General features: G+C 37.0%; 1 protein-coding gene across 1 annotated transcript; it reads right to left on the bottom strand.

Moving 5' to 3' along the window:
• Positions 1 to 700: 700 nt before the first annotated feature.
• Positions 701 to 10,335, bottom strand: LOC110654707 (pentatricopeptide repeat-containing protein At4g33170-like). Its single transcript, XM_058146352.1, is given in 9 exon segments — positions 701 to 1,229; positions 1,231 to 3,999; positions 4,627 to 4,755; positions 5,217 to 5,514; positions 6,105 to 6,229; positions 6,814 to 6,884; positions 6,988 to 7,441; positions 8,348 to 9,217; positions 10,059 to 10,335. Coding segments are annotated over 8 exon segments (4,914 nt in total). The 5' UTR covers positions 9,125 to 9,217; positions 10,059 to 10,335; the 3' UTR covers positions 701 to 938.
• Positions 10,336 to 11,308: the final 973 nt, after the last annotated feature.

The raw sequence follows: 11,308 nt of genomic DNA, 5'->3' as shown, positions 1-11,308 counted from the left end.
ATGTATCATCCATAAGTGGATCTTTAGTAAGGTGATCATCCTTATCAATGCTACGCAAATAGACCCTAACAGTCTTACTCCACTCCAGTTAATTCGAATCATTAAGCTTGTGTTCCGTGATCTTAGTCATCACCATAATCACATCAGAAATAGCATTCTTATTATCTGACATTTGTTGAGACAAAGGAAACTAACCGAAACGTTAATCCAAAGTACTTACAGCAGCAAAATAATCTAAAATCACAAATCAAACAAATACCGAAATAGAATCTGAGAGCCAAACCTCAGAAGTCTTTTAAGGGTGTACTGGATCAGGCAACAGCACACAGTGGTGGAATGAGGGGGTCGGCGATGTTGATCGGAGTCAAAACGGCCGGTCGGTGGCCAAGGTCTCTCTTGAGCTGGGTGGTGAGAACAAATAGTCACCCTAAATAGATGACCTGCTCTGATACCATGTAGAAAGAGATGATTCTCCTTAATTTCAATTAATCTGTATATGGGTATATATATATACAATTGATTCCTATAATTGTGTTCTACTAAATAGGAATATAGAATACAGAATATACAGAGAAATAATATAGTGATTGACTTTCCATAACAATAAAATTTTGGAGATACGTAGCCCAACTCTATTGCCATGTAAGAAATCAAACTGAAGATCCAAAAGAATAATATTACCTGAGAAAGAGAATAGGAATTAGCAAAAGCATATCATATTCAAAGCAGAAACTGAAGACCAGCAGATGGATTAGAGCTTAGGTCTTTCCGTTGATGAATAAACATTCTCAAATATTTCTTGCTTGATAAATATATTCATGAAAACAAATCAGTGGCTATAATGAACAAGCATTTTATAGTGGCTGAGTTGTGATGCTGCTAGAGAAAGAGAGAAAATTCATTGTAGAAGGATTATCAAGAAGATATTAATTTTAAGATTACCAATAATCACCACTGGAGCAGCTTCCACCTTTGAAACGATGGAAGCGATTTGCATCTCTCAACAAAATTTCTCTTTGATAGACCTTTGATACGAATTTGATAGCATAATGGCAATCTCCACAGACACGGAGGTTTTTTATCACTCTAATCCTGCTGGATGGAGGAGTGCTCAGCAGTCCATATGCAACTGCTAACTTCTCACAATGGTAATATAGAGAACGCTCTTCCTCCTCTTCCTCCACATCAAGCAGCACAAAATCTGTATCAGGAACATATCCTTCACCTTTGATCTTTGATCCTTTTCATCATATCCTCCACCTTATCATATATTGTATCAGCCTCAGGGTGGGATCTATCATCAACCACAAACTAATGCACTGCGTTCCTAACATCTATCCAACTAAACCCAGGATCCTTCTTTACATTCTTCCTCTGCATTGTTCTTCTAGCATTAGTTGCATCATCCCATTGGTCGGCTGCAGCATAAATATTAGATAACTGCAAGTATGCCGATGAGTCAGATGGCTCCATGGCCATTAGCTGGGTTGCCAACCGTTTTCCAGTATCCATATCCCCCAGAACACGACAAGCACCTAGCAAGGCACTGTACATTGAAGCAGAGGCTTCAAAGGGCATTGACAAGATCAGTTTCTCTGCCTCTTGAACAAGCCCTGCACGGCCAAGAGCGTCAACAAGACAAGCGTAATGCTCAATCTCAGGATGGATACCATAATCTTTTTGCATTGAATAAAAATGCCCATAAGCATCAGAAACAAACCCAGAATGGCTACAGGCAGAAAGGACACCAATAAAGGTAACCCCATCTGGTTGAATATCATGAGATTTCATGACTTGGAAGAGGTGAAGGGCTTCTTTACCATGTCCATGCTGAGCTAGACCCACCAACATAGCATTCCACAAGACATTGTTCCTCACATCCATTCTTTTAAATAAAAAATATGCATCTTCTATGTTCCCGCACTTGGCATACATATCAACGAGTGAAGTCCCAACAAAAGTATCTGAAGCACAATCCAGCTTGATCACATTTGCATGAATTTGTCTCCCGTGTTCCAATGCTGTTAGACAAGAGCTGGCTTTGATAAGGGTAGCAAAGGTATATTCATCAGGTAGGACTCCAGAGAGTCTCATCTGATGGTATATAGAAAGTGCACGGTCTTCATCTCCATTTTCAACACATCCTGAAATCATAGTTGTCCATGCAACATCATCAGGCTTAGGAAAATCATTAAACAGCAAGTGTGCATTTACCATGTCTCCACATTTGATATACGTATCAAGAATACCACTACTTACAAATAACTCTGAATCCAAACCTAACTTTATTGCATGAGCGTGAACTTGCTTCCCTTGTTCCAACCTCACCAGGCAACAACAGGCTTTAGCTGCAGTCGCTAATGTGATCTCATCAGAACTCTCTCCCCTTTTATGCATCAGAGCGAAAAGTTCCAATGCTTTATGACCATCATTACTAGTTATGTACCCGAACATCATTGTATTCCAAGTCACCAAATCAAACTCATTTTTATTTTGGAACAGAAATTCTGCCTCTTCCATTAAACCACTTCTCGAATAAACATCTATAAGAGCAGTTGAAACAAAACTATCAGCAACTGTACAGGTTTTTATAGCATAAACATGAATCTGCTTACTGAGATGAAAGCCCTCTGCAATTGAGGAGCAAGCTCTTAGCACACTCGCCAATGTGAAATGATTTGGCTGAAAGCCATCACGCAATAGACCTATAAGTAGACTTACTGACTCCTTCTCTAAATTATTCTGTGCACAACATGATATCATCGAGTTCCATGAAATTAAATCCAGTTCATTCATGCCAGTAAATACTTTCTTTGCAAAAGAGACAAATCCCATCTTGGAGTACATATTGATAACACTATTCGTAACAGAAACCAAAGAATCAAAACCTGATTTCAAAATCATGCCATGAATATGTTGCCCCAACCTTAAGTTATCTGTACCAGTAGCTGCAGCCACTACCACGACTAATGTCACATTGTCATATTTCACATATGATCTAATCATATTTGTAAAACAATCAACTGCAGCCCAATATTCACCAGCTTGGAGATGCTCTGACAATTTCTTATTCCACATAACCACGTTTGAGTTATCATCATAGAAAAATAGTTTAGTTGCATAGGCTTGAATCTGCTCCATGTACTTCTTTCCTGTATCGGAACAAATATCAGATATCCCATTGAGAACACAGCACACACTAGCATCATCAGGACGTAAGCCACTCCGATGAAACTCTGAGAAGAGACAAAGTGCCGCCTCTTCCATACCACTTTCCACATATGCCTTGAGCATTACATTCCACAACACCACATCCCTCTCCGGCATTCTCTCAAATAAAACGCTAGCCTCGCTAACTAAACCAAATTTGGAATAAATATTCACAAGGGCTCCCGAAACAAACACATCCCACTCCAAACCTATTTTCACTGCATACCCATGTACTGCCTCAGAAGCACAAACATACCCAGAAAGTAAGCAAAGCTTCAGCACGGGAGCCAGAGTCATTTTACTAGTGGAAACAAAACACTCACGAAGAAGACGAAAAAGGCTAAAACCCTCTGTAACATGGTCTAAATCAGAATCAGCTGATTGCGCATAGGCAGCTAAAATGGAATTCCAGGTAACAAGGTCTCGGTCAAGAGTTCTATCAAACAATTGGCGAGCGGAGGAGAGGGACCCACATTTAGAGTACATAGAAATGAGGTTGTTGATCAAGAAACGATCTGAAGTTTGGCCAGAGGTTATAATACCTCCATGAACGCACTTGCCGAGCGGCAAGTTGGAGGAGGAGACGGCGGTGCGGAGGAGAGAGAAGCATTGAGAGGGAGAAGGAGAAGGTGAGCGAGAAAGAGAGATAGGGTCTAAGAGAGAGGAAAAATGGGATAGAAAGGAAAGGAAAAGAGAGTAAGAGGTTAGGGATTTGGCAGAGGTGGAGACGATAGAAAGGGGTTTGAGATTGGATTGTAAGAGCATTTCTCGGATGGAGTGGGCGCAGGCTTAGCTTCCCTTCAATTCCAAAGTTCATACTCCAGTGGGATCAATTTCAATATCCGCCCACAAAATTAAAGTCTTTTAATTCTAAAATATAATATAAATATTTTAAATTTTATATAATAAAATTTCTTTAATTTTTAATTATTAATTTTTTAATTAAAAATTAGCATTAAAAATTTTTATATTCTATCAATATTTTTATCTGATGTCTTATGTAAATTATAAAATTATTTTTTTTATATATAAAAAATTATTCTATTGAAAATTAAATTTACACATAATTTAAAAAAAAATAATGATTAAATTTCATACTAACTAAGAGAACTTAGAAATTAGATAATTTTATTGTGTAAAATTTAAAAGTTGATAAAATTTTATATTACATTTTTAAGTTAAAGATCTTAATATTACAACTAGATAAGTTTATGAACGATCATCAAAATTTATAAAATAATTTTTTTAAACTGTTTTTTTAATAGCATCTAAGATGATGTTTTTATTCAAAAAAATAATTAAAATCTTTCAAACGCAATGTCAAATAGACACTATGTTAGTTAAGAGTAACCAAAAATCAGAAATCATCTCAAATCTGAACCCTCACCTTCATATCAATCCACCCTGCAGATCTACCATCTCTAGGGCGCATAATATATGCTCCGATGACAGCGCTTCCAACCCATTCAGATAATGCCTGAAAATTACTTCATCTCTGCCAGAAAATCCGCTTTGAAGAGCAGGCGTACTCACAGCTTTACTGACCTTATTCCAATTTCCAGAGTATCCACATATGGCACAATCATCATGCTTGAAGAATTGTATATCATGTAATTCAATTCTATCAGTTACATTTGAGGAAAAAAAAATGTAACAAAAAAATAAGGTACAAAATTAACAAAATGCAAGAGCTACAAAAGATGGGCTGATGCAGGGTCCTCGATGGCTCCCATAAGCAATGCTGCTGTCAACCAGTTAAAACCGTAATGATACATTTCTGCTACATTTTCTTAACCCTTTCCTCAACTTTTTTATTTCTTTTTTCTTGGTTCTTGCTTTTTTTTTTCTTTTTCTCATTTTTTTCCCCTTCATTTTTCTGGCTTTCAACTACTTTTGTCTTCCATTTCTTCTCATATACAGATACAAGAATAATTTGATGACTACAACTTGGATGGATTTTGCATTATGTCAAAAAACTCCTACACGTCTAGTCTTTTGGCTCAATAGATCACTACTCGAAGCAGCCCTGGCTGCGGTTCAGTGTAGTCAAGGCCCTCTTCCTCAAGTAGGTATTGCTGTACAGCAATTGGAAGTCTTGCTGGAGTGCGAGAACCCCTGGTGATATGACCTGTTCCAACACATATATAAACCTGCAAATGCTGTTCTGCTGCAAGGGCTGTGCTCCTCAGAACACTTACTTCATGCTTTAGCACATGAATGGCTTCACTTACATGCAGACCATGAAGGTCTATCATCCGCTCATGTCCCCTCCCCTCTGCCTGCATCTCTGAACCAACTGGGTTCCTGGAAAACAGAAAAGAAAAGTTGATAAACAAAACCCAACTAGCATACCCAAATAACAACCATCAAGCGAAAACTCTATGAACTAATACAAGGTAATCACAATTGAATTTCTTCTTTAAAATTCACTGTAAGACTACAAACATAATCATTTCACAGAAGTGCATGTGTCTTGCTAATAATATAGGCGTGCCACAGCATCTTGGAAATTCAACTGTAGCCTTGTTTCTGTTGTTTACCACTGAGTGACTCTCAAGTTGCATGGGCAAAATGCTAAGTGTTGATATTTGGAGAAGAAAATTCCAAGCAAGATCAAATGAGAGCAAAGGGTTTGCAATGGCAAGGAGGAAAGGAAGCATAGTAAAATATAATTAAGGGATTTTTCACCTTACCTTTATCATCTCATTCCCTTTAGTGAGAAAGCAGACACTTATAAAAGGATAACCATTAAAAAAAATAAATAAACTAAAGACATCAAATTGCCACAGAAAAGACTAATATTGATGCTTAAAAAAGCAAGCAATTAACAATTAAGCCATACATTCCAGCTTGTCAGAGCCAAGATCAATTAAGAAGAAGAAGAATTAACAAACCTCAGGCGATAAATAGATCCCTGTGCCTTCCCATGGGCTGCTTTCATATGCATATTGTGCAGCTGCCCTTTCACACTCAATTCCTTTGCTAGAGCCTTATTTCCAATGATGTACGCTTGCTGTGCCTGTTCGGAGATATAAAAAAATTTAATCTATTAAATTCTTAATTTAGTAACACCATCACATCACTTGACCATTAAATAGTTTGAAGGTTGGGAGCAGACTCACATGTATGGTTCAGATCGGCAGTCAGCACAAATGCTAGTGCAAATTTGCGCATGTTACCTAATTGGAAATGACTACAGCAGTGGCAAATATCATGAAGAGCATGCTTATCAGCTTAATACATGCTCATCGAGCATGTTTTAGACTGATAGCTTGCCTGCCATGCAGTAATGCAGCTTGTTCTAAATTCAGTTATTTACCATTCTCAACCAGCAGCTTTACTGGCGAACTAAGAAGCTAGTGAAGTTCAATTTTACTTAAGAGAAGGGTGTGTGCAATGTAGAAGTCAATTTACACAAATTCAGATCGCTCAGCTTATATGAACCATCAAATTTACACAAACTACCTAGAGGCAAGTACCCTGTATGCAACCTTATGATTCCAAACATCAATTCAAGGTTATTTTATCATAAAATATCTTCAGGGAAGGGTCAAAAGGACAAAAAGTCAAAACAGCATACTCCTTACAAATTTTAAAAATTACCCGTTCAAAGTAGGCATTCCGTAATCGCGCATGATCACGAGCTTCTTCCCGCAACTCAGAATACATATTTGCTGCCATCCAACAATGTTAAAGCAAATATATATGCAGAAGGCATTTGTCCCACAAATAAAAGGTGCATAAATGCAAGTAGCTTTGTTGGATGAGGAACATTACCCACGGCCTCTCCAGTTTCAAGCCAGACAGGAGCTGCTCGAGCTGAACCACGATTTTCCACCCTATCTGCGAAAATACCTCTCCCATTCCCACTACCATATGAGCTAGCTAAAACATGAGAACTTCTGCTTGAGCCAACTGTGGAATCAGCAGAACCATTTCTGTCATACTTCCATACGCCAGAATCCTGAGATGACAACTTCCTGACAGCTGATGCAAAATCTAATGCACCACCTCTAGATGGGATGGAAGAACTGGACTTGAATAAAAGCATGTTCTCTTTATTAGAAGATCGATACGGATTGCCATTCTGCTGAAGATCATCTCCAGCATATTTTGAAGGACCATTCTGACTATCTTGCACAGGAAGTGTGGGAAAGTCCAGGGCACTCGAGCTGGGAGCTGAAAATGCCTTTGAGTTCATATTCTGATTGAAACCACCATCGACTTGAAGCTACAATTTACAACAATATCCACGGTAAATATTTTTAATACAAAGGGCGTAGAAATGTAAATAGAAAGACAAATAAAATTACTAACTACACAGTCAACAACCATGAAAGTTGTACATTCTAATGTAATGCGACTCTTAAGACCAAGTGCCTTCCTACACATCAAACCCCAATGCATACAACTATTAACGCAGACGTTTCAACAAAAAAAATGTTAAAAAAAATCAAAAGAAAGAACCAAAACAGAATCACTAACCCCAGTTACCAGGCCATAATGTCTTAAGAATTGGAGGCTACACATAAAGACTACAGTCGGACTGAATCATCTCAAATATTTTAGGGAAGCCAGCTCTACCCTGCCAAAATAAGGCATAAGAGGCATTGCTCACCACAATTAGCATCCAACCCAACACAATCACCCATTGCAATTCTATAGATTTTTAGATTGTAGCAATAGAATTGTTTCTTGCTGTATTATTACAAAAGCCGAAGGTAGGAGGAATCTAAATCAAATGGAGATGGTAAACTGCATAGGAATTGGATGAGTTATGTAGAAAGTTATTGTGATTAAGCAAAAATAAATAGATCATTTTCAGCCTTCAGAGATTACTCTATTGAATACTACCTTCATAAATCCTAAGAATGCTAAGCTCCTTATTTCTCCAAAACTAATTTTCTATGGTTTAATTCTTGAAGAAAGCAATAATAGCCTGCATAATGATGAGCAAATTTCCCACAGTCCGATAATCAATAGCCAGGAAAACCACTGAACACCTGAAGATTTGAACAGCAGACACAATTAAAAGGAATTCATAAATTTGACAGCAATACTTCATTGCCTTAGGCCGCAACATAAATACAAGCATGTCAGACTAAAGGCAAACTTACTTTCAAATAAAGGAGTTTACCTCTAGTTGAGTAAGCATCTCAATAGTGAGATTTAAATCGCATCCATTAGCAAAATAAACTTCTGCAAGACTTTCAGCAGCAAACCCAGGGAATTGTGAAGCCAAAAACTCCACAGGGTTCATGTCAGTATCATCAACTATCGCATGCACACCTAACACATCATTCATAAATCCGGGTCTTGAATTCCCATTGTAAGGATGTACCTCCCTACCATTGCCAAGAAGCTGATCACTGCTAACGAATTGCTTGTCCCAAGGCTTAGTAGGCAAATTCAAATAACTAGCTGAAGTTGGATCTTCTCCATAAGAACTAGCAACATGTCTCATCTTTTCACCGAAGCTACCATTTATATGTCGAGGAGATGGTTCCTGTTGCTCAGGCAATACGTATCCACTGCCCAAAGAAACAGGGAACTTTGTCACTTCACTGCTGTCATGTAAAGACAAGCCTGCTAAAGAGATCCCTCCAAGTGCTTGAGGCTCATCTTCACTCATGACGTTAAAGTCAGGGGTGATATCATCGGGAAGCTGGTGGTGCCAGAATTGATGGCCCTCATCATCAGAAGCATTAGAAACAGATGACTCCGATCGGTCAAGCACCGCTTTCCCTATGGTCCCAGAAGCAGGAAATCTTGCAGCAGCAGCTACTGTGTTTGACTTACTTCCAGATGGTGAAGATGATGATCTGAGGGAAAAGGGAACAAATTCTGCTGCATTGGGATTCAAAGCCGTTGCCTTTGTATTGTTGGTTTGAGACCCTTTCTTGGACAAGTTCATTTCTATGCCAAAATAGAAACAAAAAGCTCTACATGCATATACAAACACTGACACAAAGAATAACCTTGAGTAGCAGGAGGCTTTATCCAAAACCTGCAAAACGGTTTCACTTGCTTAAACTAATCAGCCAAACAGATAAATGAGCTATATTCCAAGACATGTTCACATGTGTACAGTCCAGTCCATGTTACAAAATGATCTCGACAAACTTATCTCAAATAATACTAAGGACTGTAATGCCACATCTGAATTACACCTTTCAAAAAAACCTATTGTAAATGTGTAGCAAGAATTACCATCTCAGCTTTAAAACCTACACACACTAATAAAGTAAGATGCGTGCATATATACACACACTGCCAATCATACTTACAGTAAACAAGCACAAAAGCGTTAATTACCATTTAACAACAGAACCTTAATTAAGAGTTGCTCCCAAAAATTCCATTGAAAATGATTAAATTACCTCAATGAGACACTATTACAGAACTTAAAGCACAAAACACGTAATACACAAATAAAAACTTATTAACTTGAGAAAACACAAGACATAACGCATAAACCCCATAATTGACGAAAGATTTAGCCAAGAAAACGAAACAAATTAGTTCCATTATCAACAGATAAAGTAAAGCATAAAATCCCCACAGATAATTAATCAAGAAATCTCGTTAATTAAAACCCTGACCACCAAATCAAAAAAGACCGGATTTTGCACAAAATCAGAGAAAACAAACGCCTATAAATAACTAAAAAAATCAACAGGCGAAGAAAGTACAACAAGAACAAGAAGCTTGCATTACCCAGGCAATCGATTGACAGAGATCTCAAAAGAAATCAAAATTAAATAAAAAGTCAAGACTAGCAAAAGAAAAGAAAAATTACACAAGAAATTGACAAGAAATAAAGAAGATCTAAAAGGAAGAACATTTACCTTTGCGAACCAAATCAAATGGATCCATAGCAGAAGATAAGAGTCGAGATCGGAGAAGACTCAGAGAGAAGAGAAAGAGTGAGAGGGCAAAGAGATGACAGTGAAGCTTATCTAGTATCTGGGATATCGAGCTAAGGTGCAGTATTATTGTCTCTCTGTAAAGTAGAGCTTTCTCTGAGGTACAGTATGTGTGGATTGTAAAATTTGTGCTTCTTTCTTAGCTCGCTGTGAGGGTGTTGCTCCAGAAATATACAGGCACCGCACCACCACCACAAAAATATAGAACGAGGCACCCAACACCTCCCACTAGATTTGACCCCCACCTTTTCTCTCTAATTAATTGTTAATTAATAAATTAATTAATTGTTTATTAATTAATTAATTAATTAATCAATCAATTGCGTTGTCGTTGGGTTAGACCCAGTTACGGTCCGATTTTAGATTAGAATCATCTGTTCAGTTGTTCTTAATGTTTGGATTAATTTTAGTTTGAAATAGCTTCGATTCGATATGATTTTGATCTGATTTCAATTTGATCCATAATATTTATCACATTGTAATAAATTTTTAAATATTATTTAATTTTTTATGTAAAATAATTCAAGGGACTCAAAAATAATTTCAATATGAATTTAAAAAAAAAGAAGAAGAAGAAAACAAATTTTGAATCGGACCAATTTCTATTTGAAATTGCCGATTCAAATTGGAAGTTCCTGATCGATTCGAATTCAGCTTGAAGAAGAGGGACAATAACCAGGAACTAATTTATGAATAAAATTGTTGATAAGAGCTAGGGATGTACAAACGGTCGGTTCGGTTTCGAACCGAACCGAATCGATAAAATCAAAAATTAAAAATTTTAAAAATCAAATCAAACTGATTAATAAGAGAAAATCGAACCGAATCAAACGGATAAATATCGATTTGATTCGATTTTAAACCCATCAAACTGAAATTTATAAATTGAGCATTTGATTTCCAATTGGGTTCGGTTCAGTTTTAAACTGATCAAACCTAAATCTTATGGTTCGGTTCAGTTTTCTTTGATTTCCTTGATATATATATTAATAATTTTGGTTCGGTTCAATTTTTTTATTTTTTATGAAAATAACCGAACCGAAATGATTAACTGAAATTATTAAAATTATAAACCAAACCGAACCGATTGAGTTTTAAAATCAAACTGATTGAACCAAATTGATTCGATTTGGTTCAATTTTTTATTTTAAACCGAAAACTGCTCTCCCCTA

Source organism: Hevea brasiliensis, chromosome 4 (assembly GCF_030052815.1).
Source record: "Hevea brasiliensis isolate MT/VB/25A 57/8 chromosome 4, ASM3005281v1, whole genome shotgun sequence".
NCBI lineage: Eukaryota > Viridiplantae > Streptophyta > Magnoliopsida > Malpighiales > Euphorbiaceae > Hevea > Hevea brasiliensis.
Note: the sequence above shows the minus strand (reverse complement) of the source record. Positions and strands in the feature narration are given on the sequence as shown.